The following is a 22,630-nucleotide window of genomic DNA, read 5'->3' as shown; positions in this document are numbered from 1 at the left end:
AGTCTGATTTCCTGAGCTTGAATCTTAACTAAATCATTTAGTAGATGAGCAATCAGGGGCAAAGTACCTAAATTCCCTGTGCCTTATATCTTCCTCTGAAAATGGAAATAATAATAGTGCTACTTCAGAAACATAAAGAGCATCAAAGGAGTCAGTATGATAAAGCATTAGCGATTTACCCAGCACATAGTAAATGTTCAATGAATATCAGAAGTTACCACTGAGTATACACCTCCCCTCCTATCATCACTTTATTTTATTTTTTTCTGTCTTTTTAGGGCCGCACCTGCAACATACGGAAGTTCCCAGACTTGGGATCAAAACAGAGCTGTAGCCACTGGCCTATGCCACAGCCACAGCAACACCAGATCCGAGCCTCATCTGCAACCTAAACCATGCTCACGGCAATGCCAGATCCTTAAGCCACTGAGAGAGGCCAGGGATCAAACCTGCGTCCTCATGGATACTAGCCAGATTTGTTTCTGCTGAGCCATAACAGGACCTGCTATCATCACTTTAGACCCAAGCTGGAATAATACTATATAGGTAAAACTAACTACTTCTTAAAAACTTCCACCAGGCGTACTTTCTTCCCATATTTAACTTCTTCCATTGGTAGGAAAACCTTCCTCGAGGAGGCTACACTTAAAATCTACTTTTATTTGTTCCTCAAAAAGTGGTTAATCATTACTCTCTTGGGGAAGGGGTCATATAAATCAAAACACTATCTTTTGGAAGTTAGAAAGCTAGGGTCCTTAATTGTCTTTTGTTTATACTATTAACTCCAGGGGGGCATTGACTTTGTCCTACTCACCAGGGCCCAGTGTTCCAGTTACACACAAAAATGGAACATATTTTTTTGAAAAAAATAGACCTTGTTCCTTTTGAAGAGCCTTGAATTCTTTCTAGTTGTAAATACCCATTTTGAGTTAACAAGTCAGAAAATGGCAGTCTTTTAGAGAGGATCTGAAAACCCTCCATGCTGTCCTACTTATAATGGAATCAGAAACCCAAGTCAAAGAGGTAACTTTGGAGAGTGGGTACTATTTCTTGAAATCCAATATGGAGGTAATCATTTCCTCTGTTCCATGAAGATCCTATTTGCTTTGACTACATTAGTCCAAGTTAAGACACAAAATATTACCAAGTAGTAACGCCACTCCTTGATGTCACAGCTGGTTACATTTGGAAAGCCTCTTTTTTTTCTTTCTTTTTTTAAAGTGTTATTGAATACAGTTGATTTACAATGTTGTGATAATTTCTGCTGTACAACAAAGAGATTCAGTTGTACACTTATTCACATCCATTCTCTTTCAGATTCTTTTCCCACATGGATTATCACAGAATATCCAGTAGAGTTCTCTGTGCTATGCAGCAGCTCCCCTTTGGCCAGTCACTCCATATGCCTCAGGGTGCCTATGTCAATCCCAAACCCCCAGTCCATCCCTCCCATCCCCCTACCTGTTCCCTTGGTAATCATAATTTTTTTCAGAGTCTGTGAGTCTGTTTCTGTTCTGCAAATAAGTTCATTTGTATCCTTTTTTTAGATTCCACATATAAGTGATATCATATGATGTTAGGCAAGCCTCTATTTTCCTTTCTCACCATCTAATGTGAAAATTTCTATGGAAACTCCTATTCAAATTACTTCTAAACAAAATTCAAATTCACTAAAAGAATATTGAACTTTGATTCTATGTGCTTTCTGATGCCCAAATCTCTCAAAGCCAGTTTTATGTTCACATTTACTATTCAGCCCTTTTGCTGGGTCAGTGACAATCATGGCTGACAACTCTAGGCAGGGAGCTGACCTATCAGTGAACAACCAACAAATACCTAATGAGTCAGTCCCACAAGCAGGTGTGCACTTGGCAAAAAACGATGCTGTGTTTTCTAAATGTACTTCTGGGGACATTATAGGAAGGAAAAAACTAAAATTGTACTAAAGAGTTTCTGTCAAATCTCTGATTTATGTCCACCAAAGTTTTAGCCCGTTTCACAAAGGCTGGTTCTTTGGACATGTCATGCCATTTCTAGTCATTTTCCAGACCATGTTAGCAGTGGGTGATCCACTAGCCCTCACCCTATGGAATCAGAAAGATCCAGTTTAAGTCTTCTATTGCAACATTTACTCTATGAGTTTCAACAAATTGTTTAAACACTATAACCCTCAGTTTCCTCCTCTGTAAAAGAGGGGGATAATATTGCCTTAACCATAGAGCTTCAGTTAAATATTAATAAAATAATGCCAGTAAAGCACTTAGCATCATTACGGCATAATGCTTAGCTTTGTTTTATTCTCTTATTTTTTTTTCTTTTTAGGGCTGTACCAGTAGCATATGGCAGTTCCCAGGCTAAGGGTTGAATCAGAGCCACAACTGAGGCCTATGCCACAGCAACACTGGATCTGAGCCACATCTGTCACCTACATCACAGCTTGTGGCAATGCCAGATCCTTAACCTACTGAGAAAGGCCATCCTCATAGACATTAGTCAGGGTCTTAACCCGCTGAGCCACAATGGGAATTCCAGCATTGTTTTATTCTTTTTTTTTTTTTTTTTTTTTTTTGCTTTTTAGGGCTGCAATTGCAGCACATGGAGGTTCCTAGGCTAGGAGTTGACTAGGAGCTACAGCTGCTGGCCTATACCACAGCCACAACCACATGGGATCTGAGCCACGTCAGTGATCTACATCACAGCTCATGGCAATGCCAGGTCATTAACCTACGGAGCAAGGCTAGGGATGGAACCCGCACCTACACGGATGCTAGTCGGGTTCATTACTGCTGAACCACAACAGGAACTCCCAGCATTGTTTTATTCTTAAATGAACCACATATACATCTGCCTTTGTTCTAAAATGGGTAAACACACTGTGCTTTGTGATCACAGAGGAGGTACCTCAAGACTTGAGAGGAGGGGAACAATTTAAAAAAATCAGGAATGAAATGAAGTCTGAGCTAGTAGAAGGAAACCTAATAAATGCCAGGCCATGTAAGGAAGGGTGAGGGAATTTATATCAAGACTGTGCTACAACACTGCTCGTCTACTCTACTCCAACAAACTTAAAAAATAAAAATAAAATAGTAAAATATAAACGAATGAATGAATGAATCTTAGCATCCTTTGGTGGGGGGTGGAGACTGTACTAGGAATAGGGAATATATGCAAAGGCCCAGATATGAGAGAGCAATGGGCCCAGCCTTTACCCTCCTGCCAGAGTTTTCTCCTGCCACAGGTGGAGCTCCTGTTTCCATGTCCAGTATGTGCGCAGGCACACGCGCGCACACACACACACACACACACACGCACACGCACACACTTCCAGAGGCCCTGTGGGACACATGGAGGATTTCACTGGGCTTCAAAGGCCAGAAGATAAAACTGAGAGGAGAATGGTCAGCACACCTGTGGCCAGACATGAGATTTATACAATTATTTTATACAACAAATACAAAGTGCTTATTAGGTAACAGGTTGTGCTGTTGTAAAGTTATGATGCTGTACAAGCACAGTCCCTGCCCTCAAAATACTTAAAATTCAACTGAGAAAATAGAAGCATACTTAGAAGATATTGCAGGTTTGGTTACAGATCACTGCAATAAATAGAATATTGCAATAAAGCAAAAATCATAATAAAGTGAGTCACACATTTTTTTTGCTTTCCCAGTGTATAAAAATATTATGTTTATACTATGTTGTAGTCCAGTAAGTGTGCAATAGCATTAAGTAAAAAATTAAACTAAATAAATAGCATTTATTAAAAAAAATACTTTATCACTAAAAAAAGGCTAGCTATCATGTAAGCCTTCAGGCAGTTGTAATTTTTTTGCTGGTGGAGGATCTTGCCTTAATATTGATGGCTGCTGACCAATCAGGGTAGTCATTGCCAAAGGCTGGGCATGGCAATTTCTTAAAATAAGACAACAGAGTTTGCCATATCAGTGGCAATTTCTTTCATGAACAATTTCTCTGCAGCAAGCAACACCGTTTGATAGCATTTTACCCACAGAACTTTTTTTCAAAATTAGAGTCAATTCCCTCAAACCTTGCCCCTGTTTTATCAGTTAAATTTATGTAATATTCTAAATCTTTCACTGACAGGAATCTTCATAGCATCTTCAACAGAAACCACTTTCCATTTCAAGAAACCACTTTCTTTGCTCATTCTGAGATGTGACTCCTCATCCATTCAAGTTTTACTCTGAGATTGCAGCAATTCAGTCACATCTTCAGCCCTCACTTCTAATTCTGGTTCTCTTGCTAGTTCTACCACATCTGCAGTTACTTCATCCATTGAAGTCTTGAACCCCTCAAAGTCATCCCTGAGGGTTGGAATCCAACTTCTGTTAATGTTGATATTTTGACCTCTTTCCATGAATTATGAATAGTCTTAATGGCATCTAGAATGGTGAATCCTTTCCAGAAGATTTTTAATTTACTTTGCCCAAATCTATCAGAGGAATCATTACCTAGGGCAGCTACAGCCTTATGAAATGCATTTCTTAAATAATAAGATGTGAAAGCTGAAATTACTCCTTGTTCCATGGGCTGCAGGATGGATGTTGTGTTAGCAGACATGAAAACAACATTAATCTCATTGTGCATCTCCATTGGAGCTCTTGGGTGACCAGATGCATTTTCAATGATTATCAATGCATTATCAGCCATATTTTGAAAGGAATATTTTTCTGAGCAAGAGGTCCCAACAATGGGCTTAAAATATTCAGTAAACCATGTTGTAAGCAGATGTGCTACCATCTAGGCTTTGTTGCCCCATTAACAGAACACAGGCAGAGTAGACTTTGCATAATTCTTAAGGGCCCTAGGATTCTCTGAGCGGTAAATGAGCACTGACTTCAATTTAAAGTCACCAGCTGTGTTAGCCCCTAATAAGAACATCAGCATGCTTAGAAGACAGGCCTTAACTTCTCTCTAGCTATGAAAGTCCTCGGTGGCATCTTCTCCCAACATAACCTTGCTGGTCTACATTGAAAATCTATTGTTTAATGTAGCCACTTTAATTAATTATTTTAGCTGGATCTTCTAGACAACTCGCTGCAGTTTCTACATCAAGAACTTGCTGTTTCACTTTGTATTTTTATCTATGGAGATGGCTTCTTTCCTCATGAAGCAAGCTCTGCAATCTTCGAACTTTTCTTCTGCAGCTTCTTCACCTTGTTCAGCCTTCATAGGATTGAGGATAATTGGGGCTTTGCTCTGGATTAGCTGTGTCCAGTTTGATCTTCTATCCAGGTCACTAAAACTTTCTCCATATCAACAATAAGACTGTTTCATTTTCTTATCAATCATGTGTTCACTAGAGTAGCACTTTTACTTTCCTTCAAGCATTTGTCCTTTGCATTCACAACCTGGCTAACTGTTTGACGCAAGATGCCTACCTTTCAGCCTGTCTCAGCTTTCAACTTGCCCTTCTCACTAAGCTTAACCATGTCTAGCTTTTGAATTAAAGTGAGGGTAGTATGACGCTTCCTTTCACTTGAACACTTAGCGGCCACTGCAGGGTTATTAGTTGGCCTAATTTCAATATTGTTGTGTCTCAGGGAATAGGGAGGCCCAGAGAGATGAAGAGAGATGGGGAAGGGCTGGTTGGTAGAGCAGTCAGAACACAAACATTTACCAATTAGGTTTGCCATCTTATATGAGCCTGTTCATGGCACCCCAAAACAATTACAATAGTAACATCAAAGATCACTCATCACAGATCATAACAAATGTATCACAATGAAAAAATTAAAATATTGCAAGAATTACCAAAATGTGACGCAGAGACACAAAGAGTGCATATGCTATTGGAAAAAACGGTGCCGATAAACTTGCTCCATGAAGGGTTGCCACAAACCTTCAATTTGTAAAAATAAATAAATAAATAAACAAACCCACAATATCCTTGAAGGCAATCAAGTGAAGCTTTATAAATAAGGTCTGCCTGTATTAGCAGGATAGTCTGATGTGCTATAGTCATAACAGTTACCATTTATTATGCCCGGCATGCATGATTTCATTTAATCTTCAAAACACCCTCAATGTCGGATTTTTTAACCCCATTTCACAAATAATTGAACTATGCTCACACAAGACAGGTGTCCCAGAAGAACTAAAATCTGAACTAGGTCTTAAATGACAAGTCAAGGGTTGAGGGAAGGAGTAAAATGTGAATGAGGCAGAAGTACTGTCCAGATTCTGCTCAGAAGTGTGAACATCACATACAAAACTTCCCAAAGAGAGAGAGCACAAATTCCTGGTACTCAAGTTTAAACGTGTTAACTGTTTATCCTAGAATTAGTGCAACCACAGAGAGTTGCATTCTATAACAGCAGTAAATAGTCAATTAGGTCAGTTACATATTATCTGTCAAATAGGTTCTGGTGGGTTGTCCTGGCTTAGAAACCTGATCACTATTTATACTTGATCTTGGAATATAATCTCATAGATGCAAAGAGCCCACTTAAAACAACAACAACAACAAAAAACCCTAGCCACTAATGAGGGTAACACCAATAGAATCACCATGTGTGTTGGGTGGGAAAGGGTAATATCATCAACCTTCTTTAAAAATCTCTTCATTCCTCTAAAATGTAACTCTATGTGCAGTAGTGAGATTTAAAATAGTCACGGACATCTGGTCAAAGGTTAAAGAGGTTGACTAAATTTTAAATGATTAATCATTAAAAATAGAATATGCATAATATTTCACCAGTCCTTCTAGCATTTGTCAATGTCAAAGTAATGATGCAGTTTCCTGAGTTTGTCCTGAATTCCTGAATTAGAAAAGTAAGTATTCTGGAGAAGTACAAATGCTCTGGGTCATAGTTTCCATTTTTATTAGAATTCTCAGTTGTTCAGATCATGGTTTCTCTAAAGGGGTAACCTCATTTTAGGGGTTATGAATAGGTGGGTCAGTGCTAATTTTCATTGTAAAAATTCATGAATTTAAGAACAGGTTACCATTTAAAATAAGTTTAACTGAACAAGAAAGTGATTTATGGACTAAAATTCCTTCCTCATCTTCCCTCCCAATTCGTTAGGGCTATCTCTGCTTATTTTGAGCTATGCATTGATGTTGATGGACTTTGAGAGTTAAAGCTCAAGAAAGACTTAAGGATGTGTTAACTAGTCTTATTAATCATTTCAAAATATATATGTATATAAAATCATCACCATTTCACACCTTAAACTTACAGTGTTATTTGTCAATTATATCTCAATCAAGCTGGAAAAACAAAACTAGAGAAAAAAACAAAGAGACAAAAAAAAAAAAGACTTAAGAAACATATGCTTTGCACAAAGATCAAAGTACATACACAGGAGCTGCCATTCATTGCATCTCTAATATGTGCCAACATTCCTACAGGGAGGTATTTATTGCCCCATTTTTTTTGAAAAAGGAAAGTGAGATACAGAGAAATTAACTGTCTTAAGTTCACATAAGGCACAGCTGAGATTCAAGCCTATATCTTTCTGACTTCAAAAATGTTCCTCTCTTTCATATTTTTAAAATGAAACATTGATTTTCCTTTTGGAATTTCATTCCCTTTTCATTTAGAAGAACACAGAAAAATAAGGACAATTCTCAGACAGTTCGAATCCTGCAAACACTCCAAACCCTTGTTCATGTCCTATTTGAAATGTTCTAGCCTTGGAGCTGAAATAGCTCAGTTGGGACAGCGATAGACTAAAATGCCCACACTCCCCACTACAATTTAATTTCCTTGGGTCCCTTCTCCTAGCTTCCTTCTTGAGCCCCCCTGCTCTCTGTCACAGACTTTGGGATGTGGTTCCTGCTCCATGCTCTTGCATTTGGCCTTAAAACCTCAGACATTTTTTTCTTCCCTAAATCAATATCCTCACCATGGACTACAACTTCAAACTCCTATCCACAGACTGAAGCCTGTGATTAGCCTCACCCACTCCCTCAGCCTACTTCAAATTCTGCAAGATTCCAGCCAAGGTCAAGGCTCTAAGTCTCATTTGACTGAGTGAAAAGGATAATTTGTAGGAAAGAATTTCACCTGATAACCTTAAATAAATCTATAGGGATTGTTGTGAAATAGTCATTTGCTGGAAGTTTGAGAAAGAGATTCCCATTTCAAGGAGAAAAAATACTCAAACTCATTTTTATAAAGGTTTAGGAGATGAACAAAAATAAATCTGAAATTACTTTCTGATTTAGAATTGAGGGCAAAGATCTTTCCGTCAAAAAAGAAAAACCCTAGTGTATACCCCTGGTGTTGTATCCAAGGTTCCAAAAAAATGAGCAAGAAAGAGTAAATGGAAGTTAGAGACAAAACCAAATTTGAGGTGTCAACTTCTCAGGCCAGGCCAGCTTTTGCTTGGTTTTATAGCATCTTTGCCTGCACCTAAGAACATGCCAACTAAATAAACAAGGAATGCTGCTGTCTTCTCTTCACTTATTCAAAGTCAGAACTGGCTGCTACTGCCCTGGCAATGATAATCCTGTTTTAGAGAATACTTTTTATTTTCTTTAAATATGTCCAGGTATATTAAAGTCTTCTCCCAAATTAATCTCCCTAGGATGCCTCATCCAGTTAATCCAACTCTACATCTAGCTCAGAACTTGAGTATGCACATTCTTCTGCAGAAAGCTGGCCTTACTCATGTGTGTTGTATCCAAACTAACAGACCCTATGTTTGCATATTAATACCTACTCTGTACCAGGTACAATGCTAAATGCTTTGAAGTATTTCATTCAATCCACACAATAACCTACAAAGCAGACATAATCTCCCTAAGAATGAAAAACAAAAACAAAAACAAAAACCAATCAACAGATGATATAGAATTTATGTAGGGTCACACAGCTACTATGTGGCAAATCTGAACTCAGACTATACACATTCCGTGCCAGACAGCTCATCGTTAAAGCACTGGGCTGGACACTGTTGACCAGAAGCCATTCCCAAACCCTTCTTCCTTGCCTATCACCCACAGAAGTTAGGAAAGTCAACTCTCTTCTTTTCCACTCTCTCTTCTAACAAGGCATGTTCACTGATGGAGTTCTGGGCAACAAATGTAAAAGAAAGTCTTCTGAAAGGTTTTGGAAATGTTTTCCTCCCTGATTAAAAAAAAAAAAAATAGGCTTTTCCATCATGGCACAGTGGAAACGAATCTGACTAGGAATGATGAGGTTGCGGTTCGATCCCTGGCCTTGCTCAGTGGGTTAAGGATCTGTCATTGCCATGAGCTGTGGTGTATAGGTCACAGACACAGCTCAGATCTGGTGTTGTTGTGTCTGTGGCGTAGGCCAGCAGTTGTAACCCTGATTAGACCCCTAGCCTGGGAACATCCACATGCCAAGGGTGCGGCCCTAAAAAGCCAAAAAAAAAAAAAAGTTATTTTTTCACTCATATTTTCCCTTTCTGTTTGGGATGGTTTTATAAAGATACTATGCATGGATATAGGGTAGTCATCTTGGTACCACAAGGCAAAGATGAGGAAAATTGTGGAGATAAGGACTGTGATATTACGATAAAATAAAATCACCTACCTTTAGACTACTTGTGAAATAAATAGTTAAGTATTGCTATTTATTTTAAGCAATAGAATAATGGCTTGGTTTAAGTCCCTACTCATTTGGTTTTCTGTTAACTAAACATATTCCTGACTGATACCTATAAATTGCCCTGCTGTCCAAGGATGGCAAAACTCAATGAAGGTCAGTGACTTTTACATCTTTTTTAAAAACTCACTATTCAGGTCTTTTCAAGAACTCAAATGAATTTCTGGAAGAGAGTAAACACTGACTATGGTAACTCAGTGACTAGCACTTACTGAGCCAAGACCTGGGGATGCATGAACAAGCAAAATGTGTGGGGAGGTGGGGTCTCACCCTCAAAGAGTTTGCAGTTTACAAGGGAAATATGAAGACAATTGGAAGGCCACTAGGTAAGTTCCTACAAGGTACTTGCTGGTAGAACTTTAAGACAGTAGAGTCTACACAGATATAGAGAACAGACGTGTGGACTTGTGGTTGCCCAGGGGGAAGGGGTTGGGGAGGGAAAGATTAGGAGTTTGGGATGAGCAGAGGCAAACTATTATATATAGGATGGCTAAACAACAAGGTCCTACTGTATAGCATAGGGAACTATATTCAATATCCTATAATAAAGCTTAATAGAAAAGAATATGAATAGGAATATATATATGTACAAATGAATCACTTTGCTGTACAGAAGAAATTGACACATCGTAAATCAACTATACATCGATAATTTTTTTTTAATGTTAAGAAAGAGTAGAGTCTTCAAAACAGCTTTTTAAACAGTAGAGCTTTCTCAGTATAGCTTTTAAAATAGGAATAATCCACAGTAAAATGGTGAAGAAAGAAAATGACCAAAATGCTAACTATGATTATTTATGGATGGTAGGATTTCAAGAGATTTTTATTTTCTTCTCAGAATTGTTCTGCTTTAAGTAGAAAATTTTCAAAATACAGATAAGTACAAGGAGGATAATAAAAAATCTCTTATGTTGCTAGTACCCAGAGATTTGAGATTCCTTCTAAGTCTATTATTCTAATTTACAGCAGATTAGTTTTATTTGAATCTAAACAACAGAAACAATATTATTGTAAATATCTTAGAGCAAGCTATGAAGAGAGACAACTTCTTAAAATGAGAGCCACATAATATTCACAAATATGAAATATTACAATCCGTGACAGAGAGAATGCCAAATTAACTGCTACTATAAAACATTATGATTCAATTCAATTTAAAATCCTTAGTTTTTAATGCTGTTTCATAACTACTATGTGCAATTTATATTGTCTGTTTAGTTCCCTGCTGTGTCTTCTCTTGTTTCAATATTTTGCCTTAAGAATTTTCATTAATTTATAAATGTTTATTACTATTATAAGAAAATAATAACAGTCACAGAAAAATGGATCACCAGCTTAAAATGTTCAATTTTCTATCCCAAGTAGTGTCAGACACTGAGAGGTAGGGAGTAATTTGATTACTAATCAGACTTAACAAAGGAAAAGCTCAGTACTTACCAGTAGAGATCATTGACTTATTGCCTTAATTATTTCTCCTCTCTAGTCTTTTAATCATATTTTCCATTTGCTTTGATTTTTATCTCCCTTTTGAACTTCTGGCTTCCAATCTCCATTCCCAATGACCCTCATATTGTTAAATCATTTATTTTCAGAGACCATACATTTCTCATAAAAGCCATTTTCATCTTTATCAGGAAAAAGTTAAAAAAAAATAAAGCATCAGGAGTTATATAGAATTAGTGTGCTAGGGCTGCCATAACAAAGTACTGTGGACACGATGGCTTAGACAAAAATGTATTGTCTCACAGTTCTGGAAGTTAGTCCAGCATCAAGTTGTCAGCAGAGTTGGTTTCTTCCAAGGGCCATGAGGCAAGGATCTGCTCCAGCCTCTCTCTTTGGCTTACAGGTGGTCATCTTCTCCCTGTACTTCACATGGTCTTCTCCATACATGTGCATGTCTGTGTCCTAATCTCCTCTCCTTATAAGGACTTCAGTCATATTAGATTAGGACCCACCCTCACTGACCTCATTTAGCTCTTTAAAGACCCCACCTCCAAATACAGTCATTATCTGAGGTAGTGGGTGTTAGGACTTCAACAGATGAACTTGTGGGGGAGAGGAGAGACACAATTCAGCCCCAAACACAGGCATAACCAGAAGGTGATCAATTTAAGTATGTAGCATGGATTCAGACAAAAGTAACAAAGAATATGTTTCCTGGGTACAAAGAAATGCAAGCTGCTGCATTTTGAACCTGAATTATCTGTGCTGATAAACAGGAAAGGCTGAGTGATGATCCATCTAAACAGCCAACAGATACCTTCTTGACCCCACCGTGTCTACATAGGCAGTAGGGATGGAGAGAAGAGGATAATGAAACTTTCCAAAAAGAATTCCCCAGAGCACAGAGCAGAAAAAGAAACTGTACCTCCCAGTAATTTTCCCATAGAACAAAAAAGACAACTCTACAAAAGGAACAGGAGAGAAGTCAACAAGATGTGAACCCAACAGACAATGAGAAATTATTTAAAAATCCAGATTCCTACATTACACTTTGAAATGTTCTTCACTATTTTTTTTAACCCTTTTTAGCCACAGAATAAAGAAGTTCCCAGGCCAGGGATCAAATCCAAAGCTGTAGCTGCAATCTACATCATAGCTGTAGCAATGCCAGATCCCTAACCCACTGTGCCACGGAGGGAACTCCTACAATGTTCTTCATTTTTAAAGTATGTTTCTTGTGGCTCACTATAAAAGCAATGATTTGACAACAATTTTGAAAAAAACTTTTAATCCTCATACTGATAGAATCTCTGTAAGGCATGATTTTTCAAACTGTGTCTACTGAACTTGTCACATCTTTTCCTCTTTTCTCTGGAAAGACATTAATCCAGAAAAGCAAGCTCCCAGGTGAACTGCTTTAATCCAAATATATTTTCTGATACAAAACTTTGGAGCAATGGTGTTGTCAATGAAGGATGTGTTCCCTAATTGGGACTCCTGCAAAAAAAGTGAGCTTGGCTAGTGAAGAAACAAGTGGCTTCTGCTCAGCCAGAAACCACGATATAAATGGCATCCTATCATACATTTGGGTTGACATTTTTTAGTCAATACAAGATAGGAATGTAAAAGTTATGCTTAAAAATTATTAATGTAGGAGTTCCTGTTGTGGTCCACCAGAAACGAATCTGTCTAGTATCCATGAGGAGGCAGGTTTGATCCCTGGCCTTCCTCAGTGGGTTGGGGATCCAGCATTGCCATGAACTGCACTGTAGGTCACAGACATGGCTTGGATCTGGTGTTGCTGTGTGGCTGTGGTGTAGGCAGACAGTTGTAGCTCTGATTCAACCCAAGCCTGGGAACTTCCACATGCTATGTGTGTGGCCCTGAAAAGCAATAAATAAATAAATAAATATCATTAATTTAATTCATAAAGTACAATATACATGGTTTTGTGTATACCACATTACTCAGTATTCTTTATGCTTAAGTTTGAGAACCATGGAACTAGACCAAAGCAAGGAACGAAAGAAGAATCAAAATCCACTGTCTATACATGCAAATAATTCTCTTTTGAGGGCATGAAGTCTTGTTTAATGCAATCAGGAACAATAATTGATCACTTAAACAAAAAATTAAGTTAATGAATAAGTATATATAAATATGTTTACCTTAAATAGTTTATTTAATTGAAAGCATAAAGGTATGTCTTTCACTATTTTTTGTAGTGCCAAGGATTTCATTCTTTTCTCTTTTTTTTTTGTCTTTTTAGGGTAACACCTGCAGTACATGGAGGTTCCTGGGCTAGGGGTCGTATCGGAGCTTTAGCCACTGGCCTACACCACAGCCACAGCAACGCTGGATCCTTAACCCAATGAGTGAGGCCAGGGATCAAACTTAGGTCATTCCTCATGGATTCTAGTCAGATTTGTTTCCTGTTCCACAGGAACTCCCCAAGGACTTCATTTTGAATGACTCAACTGACCCTCCTCTTTCCTTATCTTTTAAAAAAATATAAATCATATTCATAAAATATCATTTGGGATTTCAAGTTTAAAGAAAGGTGGCAAAGACACTTGCAAACCAATATGAATGTGGAATGCTAATTTTTTTTCCTTTTTCACAAATTTTATCCATACCTAATTTAACAGTTTATTTTAAACTGATGGACATTTATGGAATCATCCCAAAGGATACACAAAGTATACACAACTATTTGTGTGCAAAATGAGTAAGCCATTGGAGGCAAGAGTCAATAATTCAGTCTGTGCACTACTTCTCTTGGTCTGTTCCAAAATTAGCAACTAAAGTTTAAAAGATTATTTCAGTAGTATATTCCAGATTCTGAAGTTTTTGTTGACAATGGTATTTCCAAAAATGAAAAGTCTTGAAAACATATAAACACTCCAGATCCGGACTATTTGAAGCTGATTTTAGAACTGAAACTTGGGTCAGAGTTTTATTTTCTTGTCTCCCTGAAAAACTTGAGGTAGTTATTCATAATCAAAATAAGTTGGGGAAGTCTGTACTTCTTGCAGCTAGAGATGCCTTTCTTCAGTAAAGACTGAGAGAAAGTGGGGCTGCTCCAGCAGCCTGCATTTGGCAGTACCCTGTGTTCTACACCAGAAGTTTATAAACTGGGATATGTACCCCCCCCCCGGGTTACCCAGAGACTTTCCTAGGAGAACCCAGGTAAGGACTGTTTTAGGGGAATCAACTTTTAGACCCTCAGGTTTCCTCTCGACTCTCCTAAAACTGGTCTGCATAAAAAATGCACCTCCAAGTCATGTTAATCCAGCCTCCTTCCTTTCTGTTTTATAATCATCTTTCTACTTTCACAAAAGAAAGGCAGACCTCTCACCACATGATGTCTTATTAGCCTGTACTGAACTTAGAAAAACACCTGTGAAATAAAAGGGCAATCTGAAATAGTATGCAGATGTGGATACAATAAATGGTTCTTGTGACTGAGCAAAAATAACACCACAAGTCGTTTCCAAGTCTTTGCTTCCAACGCAATTGAAGGAGGACCTAATTAAGGACCTTCTGTCATTTGAAAGATCATTAAAAACATTTTTGGGTGATAGAGCACTGTATTTTTTTTTTTTTTTGCCTGTAACTCTGAAAAAAAAATCAAACAATTGAGTGCTATTTTATATATATATATATATATATATATATATATATATATATATATATAAAACCCTTTCTGTTCCAATCTACCTATAGTTTGTTAAGCAAAGGGATAAGAGGAGACATCTCAACTATAAAAAAAAAGAAAGACTTTATAACAAAATGATCTGCGAGGAAGTCAAGACAAATGAGCATGTTCAGTTTACCTCATTTAACCAGAAATAATTTACTCCTTGAAGTCAAATTGTTAATATTTAATAGGAGAGTGAATAGAAACAACCCAACTTGAATTCAAATAATTAATTACTTCAAGTCTGAAATTCTGTGTCCCAGATACTTTTGGTGGTAGAAGTGAGTGGTAACCAACAAACATACTAAGAAATGCCACTAGTCATAAAAAGTACTACACTGTTTGCTAAGAAGGGAGAGACACCATAAGTCTAATGAACGTTCATCACCATATATAGTTGTAAATTGTGTGTATGATAAGAACTTTTAAGATCTCCTCCCTTAGCCACGCCAAATTTAAAATATAGTATTATTAACTACTGTCACCGTGATGTACGTTACATCCGCATGACTTATCTATTTTATAACCAGAAGTCTGTGCCTTTTGACTACCTTCACACATTTTTCTATTTTCTGTATCTATCAGTTCATTTTGTTGTTGTCGTTGCTGTTGTTGTTTTAGATTCCATGTGTAAGTGAGATCATTTGGTATTTGTGGTGATTATTTTGCAATACATACATACACTGAATCATTATGTTGTATACTTGCAATTAGTATAATGTCATATGTTAATTATATCTCAATTTTTAAAAATAGAATTTAAAAATACTGTGTTGGATTTTTTTTGTTGTTGTTGTCTTTTTGCCTTTTTTCTAGGGTCGCTCCCTCGGCATGTGGAGGTTCCCAGGCTAAGGGTCTAATCGGAGCTGTAGCCACTGGCCTACACCAGAGCCACAGCAACACGGGATCTGAGCCGCGTCTGCACCCTACATCACAGCTTACTGCAACACCAGATCCTTAACCCACTGAACAAGGCCAGGGACTGAACCCGCAACCTCATGGTTCCTAGTCAGATTCATTAACCACTTAGCCACAACGAGAACTCTCGTGTTGGATTTTTTAAAAGAAAGCAGAGACAAAGTGCAATGGACACTCTAATTGTAAACGACATGGTAGATTTATAAGCTTTGCCACTCTGGGATATATATATCCACTATCTGAAAATTGGCAAATTTACTGCCAATTTGTACTCTGTCTTTAATAACAAAGACTGAGTTATCAGGGAGTACCATTACTCTTTCTATACCATACTTCAGTATACTCTGTCACTACAGCAATACCTCTCTACATTAAAAAGTAAAAATTGATAAATCTAAACACCCCAAAATCTTCTAAACCTTGGAATAATCTTTCCAAATACACTTCTGCATTTGTATTTTGTCATAAATGATAACGCTTCCATTCTTCTAGTTTCTCAAAGCAAATTTACAGATAAGTGTGACTATCTCTACTTAGAGCCAAGTGTATCTTTCACACAGGGAGCCAACTGCACATGGATGCAGTGATGATCCTTTGAAGGAGTCAGAAGAGCCATATCATTTTATCCTCATGCATGACTGAGGGGTATAAAATCCCCATTCCACCTCTAGGACTAGTGCACAACGTACACCCACACAAACAAACAGCAACTCAGGATGAGATTTAACAACTAGAGGGACTATCAATTGAAATTTTCCACTCTAAAACAATTTCATTAGAGATGGCAGGGCCAGAAACGGTATTTTATAGTTGACTTCCCCTAAATTACAATGCAGCTCAGAATCAAAGACTCTATTATAATCTTTGGCAGAAGTTTTTAAGACCATTTTTATTTACTCCAAACTCTATCTGAACAAAGTCAGCACAGGCCCTTTGCAATTTTTACGTCAAGTGTTTCATGTTGTGATTAAGGAAGCAGTGGAACTCAAAGGAAGCACCAAGAGAAAGTATCAGGGCATCCCTTATTGATTGGGGAATTTTAGGGATTTAAAATTTGTTTTGTTGTGCAACTGCACTTTATTGCCACTTTATCCTTAACATGTAATAAATACGAACTGCTTCAGTAATGATGGAAAAGCTTTCTCAGCTTTAATGAAACCTTTTATTTGCTACTGAAACTTTTATTATTTCCAAATGTTAGCATAGACTAGAAAAGCAATGACTACTTACAGTGAGGCAGAATTTTGGCAGTTTGAATAATTTTGTTCTTGGGCGAATTTTAAGGCAGAGTGGCTATACTTATACTTTATTGTTTTCAATTATTTTTCATGAACTAAATATACATACATACATGTAGACACTATCTCAAAAGTATTTTCTAATTACATATCAAAATATTAGATGGCTAGGTACGGCCATCACCTGTCAGAGGTTGGTCTGATCTGGGTAAGAATTTCTGTGTACTTATGGTTCCCCCGATATCTCAGCGCTTGAACGTGAGAGGCAGTGCGATGTGATGGTTAGTCACAAGGTCTCTGAAGCTGGACTCCTCCACTTTTCATTCCAGCCCTGACTCCTCCAACCTGTGAAACCTTTGGGAACATCTCAGTCCTCACTTTCTTTATCTGTGAAAATAAAGGTGACTAAAATCTGCCTTGTGGAGCGGGTGGGAAGATTAATGAGCTATTTCTTGTAAAGCAGTAGACTAGAGCCTGGCACATGGTAAGTAGTTGATAAATGTTTCACCCTAATATGGTTTTCTTTTGTGAATCCATCCACCTCTAGACTGGATGAATTGTCAGGTGGTATCATTCATTCCACAAACATCTGTTGAGCATTTCTTTATATAGGGTACTGTCCTAGGCAAAGAGGGCACAAAGATGAATGAGATACTGTGCCTACAATTTTAGTGCAAGATGACTGTTGCATCTTAACATCTTTCTTCCAGAGTACCATGAAGCACACTCTCGCTAGAGCACATATATTCCTTTTTTTCCAAGCACTTGGAACTAATGGACCTTCAGAAAAATTTCATTTCAGTTCCTGAAATCTTAATCATGCACAATTTAATAAGCAGCTACAGGTTTTTCCACATTTGAAAACAGATGATTAAATGGTCTAATCAGATTCTCACTTAGCCAAAAACTTGAAAAACATAGGAAGACAACCATGACTGACACATTCATTTTCTTGAATGTGGACACACTGCAAAGAGCAGCTGCAGAAAAACAGTACCGTTTACATCCCAAGGACCCAGGACAACTAAAACTGCACAGGAGTTCAGCATCAAAAGGTTCAAGTCCCTAAACTACATTCAACTTGAGATAAAATAAGAAGCTTGTTTAGGCACAGATACATCACTTTCCAAAAAAGTTCTGGAACTGACTTCCAATATGGCACCTTATATGCCTTTAGTTTTTTTTTTTTTTTTTTTTTTTTAGTTTTGTTTATGTCTCACATTCAGAGAATTCATTAAAAAGTAAAATCTTTAAGTCTGACTATAAATCCAAAGCACAAGGACTAATATGGTATTTCAGACATCACGAACTCCAAATGATCTTAAATATGTTGTCCTCTGCTAATTTGCTGCTCTTGAAAATGTGCAATAAATTCAATTAAAAAGGAAAGCATCTTCAAATTAGTTGCAAGATCAACTAGGATATTATCTGGTTACAAGATGTATCAACATAAAAAACCATCTAATACGCATTGCATTGTTTAATTCAGAAGGAAATTGGATATTCTCTCTTCCAATAAAAGGGCCAAGACGTTGGGTTTTATTTATTTTTTTCCAACAGTCAATAATGACTGTGTTAACTTTCTAAAATAGATTGAATAATTGCCAAAATAGGTCTTCTGAGGAGTCACCCTGCCCAAAGCAACGGGAAGGTTATGTGTAAACACACAAGCACACATCTTCCTTCTTCCTTCTTGCTTTCCTGCATCCTATCACCTCCCCTGGTCACAGTACTTCTAAATATCCACTATGATCCTTTTGAGACAGGGCAGTTTAAAATCCTGACATAAGGGGCACCCCTCACAATGAAACCTGCCTTGATATTAAATCACCTCGCATCTCATTTGTATGGAAGACGCCACAGCGAGAATTTATTTCTGAGCCCCCTTTCTCCAAAAGAATGCCTATTTTGGTGACCTCCACTTTTGCATTTAAACACGTATCTTCCGCAACAGAGGATCCTGTTGATCCCCGCTAACATCCCTGCTTAATGTGTGCGTTTTTCACATCCATTTTTTAATCCTTCCAGAGTGAAAATTTCAAAGGGGGCGAACATCAGTGAAAGGAGCGAGGAAGGGGAGGGAGGAGATACGAAGCCTGGGATTTCTGCCATCCTCGCTGCGACCCAGAATCCGTATTATTTTCCTCCTCTCCCCAGCCCCCTCTCTCCCGCTCTCGCCCCTTCTCTCCGCAGCAGGAGGGGGGGCGGCGGAGGGGCCGCTGGCTGCAGCCGCCACCTGCTGTGGCGTGGAAAAGCTCCAGTTGTCACTTACCCAGCGGGGTGAGAATGGCTCATTTTTGCAGGATCCTTTTTGGACCCGCGGCAGGTGCGCAGGGTGGGTGCGTGGGGCCCGATCACGCTGGCGCCGCGACAGTCGCGCTTGCGGAGCGGCTCCGCACTGCGGTGGCCGGTGCACTGAGGTCGCCAGCGCGCAGAGCGCTGGGGCTGGGCCGCCGCCGCCCCTGGGCGCCCAGGCTGCACGCAGCCTCCTTGGCCCCCACCGGCGGCGGTATCCACAGCCTCACGGTTACTAAGGCGGGAGGGAGGGCGAGCACCGAGGCTCTGGAGAAGGCCAGTCGCTGCTGGAAAGGAATCTGGGGAAGCTGGAAGCGAAGCTCTGCTTCCAGCCCTTTTTCTGGGCCCAGATGTGGGAGGAGACCTAGGCCCCTACTCTGTAGTTCTGAGGCATGGGTTCCCTAGGCACCTGCGGTGTGAAAACACACACACACACACACACACACACACACACACACACACACCCTGTTTAAGCTGGTATGCTTCCTGCCAGGCCCTAGGGAACCAAGGGCTAACTGGCAACTGAGAGGAAGGTAATTAAGAGCAGGGAGCAGCTACAGTGTGATACCTTGGTTTCCAGTTGTGAAACAGACCTAGATTGCAAGTTCAAGGGTAAGAAAGACGCTTTGGGTTTTGATTTTGTTTCTGCAACTGCAAGAAATTTCAATGACCCTCCCTGGAAAATCCCATTCTTGCTCCTAGCTGAGGTCCCCATTTCAGAAAGGCCAGGCTGACAGTTCTGACATTCAGAAGGTGGGAAAGATGTTCGATGAAGCATGCTGGCACCCAGAACTGAACTTCTATTTGAACCCAGTTGGGAGAATGCAGGACTTAGATGAAGTCTCGATTTACTTAGGAGGGCCTTGGTGTGAAGGTCATTTAAAACTGGATTCAGATGAGCTATACCTACTCCTGTTTTAGCTGTGTCAGGTTCTTTGCTGGGTCATTTGATCTCTGACCTCAGGTTTCTCATGTAAAAGTGAAGGATTAGACACATCCATGGTGACCGAACTCTCTGTGGATCTCAATTCTAGCTCAGACTCACAAGAGGGGAGGGTGTCACCTCATTAATGACATTCTGCTTCCCCACACATCTAAAGACCCACAGAGCTTGTCAGAATCTGGTCTCTGTGGCATGACATTCAAGACCTTTTGTCATCTTTCCCCTGCATCCTTCATCAGTCTCACTATGGCCACTTTCTCTACCTCTACTACCCTAGTCTCTAGCAAAACAAAATCTTGCACTATCTTTCTCATGGAAACTTGCTTCTACCCTGACTTCCTGACAAACTTCTATTCATCCTTCAACACTTAACCTCAAACCCTACCTTCTTTACGTCCCCAAATGTTTTGCTGACTTCCACCTCTGGGCCCCATTCTGCCTGGACATAATCTCTGTTTCACACTCACTTACTGATCTATGGCTGCCTTTTTTACTTAAACAGGCACTTCTCTATTTCATGATGTATATCTATGTTATTTTGCTGCATTCTCAGAGGCAAACAGCAGTTCAGCAAAGTCTGGAGTGAGTATGAATGAAGGAAAAAAAAAAAACACCTCTTCAAAGTGGTAGCATTTTTACTGAGTATTTGCTAAATGCCCTCCCCAGCCTTTTATTGCACTTACTAATTGTGCCACATCTCATTTAACCCTCACCTCTACTCTCTGAGGTAGGTTTTCTCCCCCATTTCATAAGACAAACTAAGGCACAGGGAAGTTCATTATTTTGCCTGAGGTCTATAATAACTCCTACATGGGAAAACCGGGATTCAGATACAAACATGCCTGGTTCCAAAGCCCATAAGTGTTTTTAAACATTTAAAAATTCCTTTTCCCATAACTCCTGTGCATTGCTGCAGAAGGCAAATTTTCTCTACTATCAAGAGTTTTCTGACCTGAAAGACCATGAGTCATCCCAGTGGAGACAAAATAGGAATCAAACTAAACAGCTTAAGTCTGAGGCCGAGGACTCAGGCAGCTTTGAGGAACATATGGCTAGAGAAGCTAGAGAGAAGCAGAGGCTGTCAAAGAAGGAAGAGGTGAGATATGAAAGTGGCATCTTATGCCTAAACAAGGAAATTCTAGAGATACCTAGTCACTGCACAGTCATAAATGGGACTTGAACTGGCTCTTCCTCAAAATGCTTACCCTCACAGACTGTGGTTCCCATTGGAGGGTGTCCGTCATGATCATTTTAACTAGATTTCACCTGCATCAAAATTGGGAGGGAGGTAGAAAGGACTAGAGAGAGATACTATAATTTTCCCAAGTGCTACCAACCCCTAAGGATGTGTAAATAGTATAATCCTATACAGGTACTAGTTGTTACATATTAATTCGTTTGTGTAAATAGAAAATGGTGTTCTCTCACTGGTAGAATGGGAAAGGAAATTAAAATACACTATTTAGATACTGAGGACTCTGTAGAAAAGATCCCTGGCATTCAGCTGACAGCAAGGTACCCTCAGCAGCATGTATTAATTCATAAATGGGGTTTGAGTTCTCCACCCCTGTGAGCTGCACAATTTCACATCCCTGATGAAAACTGCAAGGAAGCTACTAATTTTCACTTCAGAAAATGCTCACTGTGAAATATATTGGGAATTTAGCCAGAAGGAATTTTTATGTTAATTTTTAGTGTGGAGAGAGGAAAAGAAGAAGAAAAGAAAAAAAAAAAACTAAATTAAACTGTTTCAGAGACCAAATAGTCACTGGAGTCATTTTCATTTTCTCACAGGAAAACAAGTTCCCTGATGTCCCCAGTAGTATCATAAATTTATAAAAAGATTTTTGTTTTGTAGAAAGACTTGTGTAGTTGGGGTTTGGGGGCAGGAGATTGATAGAAGCAGAAGAGAAGAAAGACAAGGATCACTCCTAGGGTGCTGTCGGATCTCTGCTTTGGTTGAACACGAGCTAGACTTAGGTCACAGATCAAACCATTAGTGACCATCTCCTAGGTCAGGAGTGAGAAATCTATGGCCCAAGGGTCAAATCCAGGCCACTGCTTGTTTTTGTGCAGCCCACAGCTAAGAATAGTTGCTACATTTGTAAGTGGTTGGGAAAAAAAAAAGAAGAATAACATCATAAGATATATTAAAATTACATGAAATGCATATTTTAGTATCCATAAGTAAGGTTTTGTTGGAAGAATCACACGCTTGTTTTTGAATCACCTATAGCTGCTTTAGTGCTACAAAGGCAGAATGGAATAGTTGCAACAGTGACCTTATGACTCACAAAATCTAAAATATTTACTATCTGGTCCTTTACAGAGAAAGTTTGCCCACCCCTGGCTTAGATTGTTACTGCAATCAGAGAGATAATTTTACCCTCTGGACTTTGAGAACAGATAATACATCTTTCACCTTTTATACCAGCACCAACCACAGTGCCTCTCAGAGTACATGCTCAAAAAACAAATGAAGGAATGAATA

At 38.9% G+C, this 22,630-nt stretch overlaps 1 protein-coding gene across 1 annotated transcript in view; it reads right to left on the bottom strand.

The window, feature by feature from the left end:
• Window positions 1-19,579, bottom strand: part of ERICH3 (glutamate rich 3) — a 112,152-nt gene extending 92,573 nt beyond the window's left edge. Inside the window, 1 exon segment of the mRNA XM_021097617.1 lies at window positions 19,174-19,579. Within this exon segment, the coding sequence (XP_020953276.1) occupies window positions 19,174-19,196 (23 nt within the window). The 5' untranslated portion in view covers window positions 19,197-19,579.

This window comes from Sus scrofa, chromosome 6 (assembly GCF_000003025.6).
Source record: "Sus scrofa isolate TJ Tabasco breed Duroc chromosome 6, Sscrofa11.1, whole genome shotgun sequence".
Lineage (NCBI taxonomy): Eukaryota > Metazoa > Chordata > Mammalia > Artiodactyla > Suidae > Sus > Sus scrofa.
Note: the sequence above shows the minus strand (reverse complement) of the source record. Positions and strands in the feature narration are given on the sequence as shown.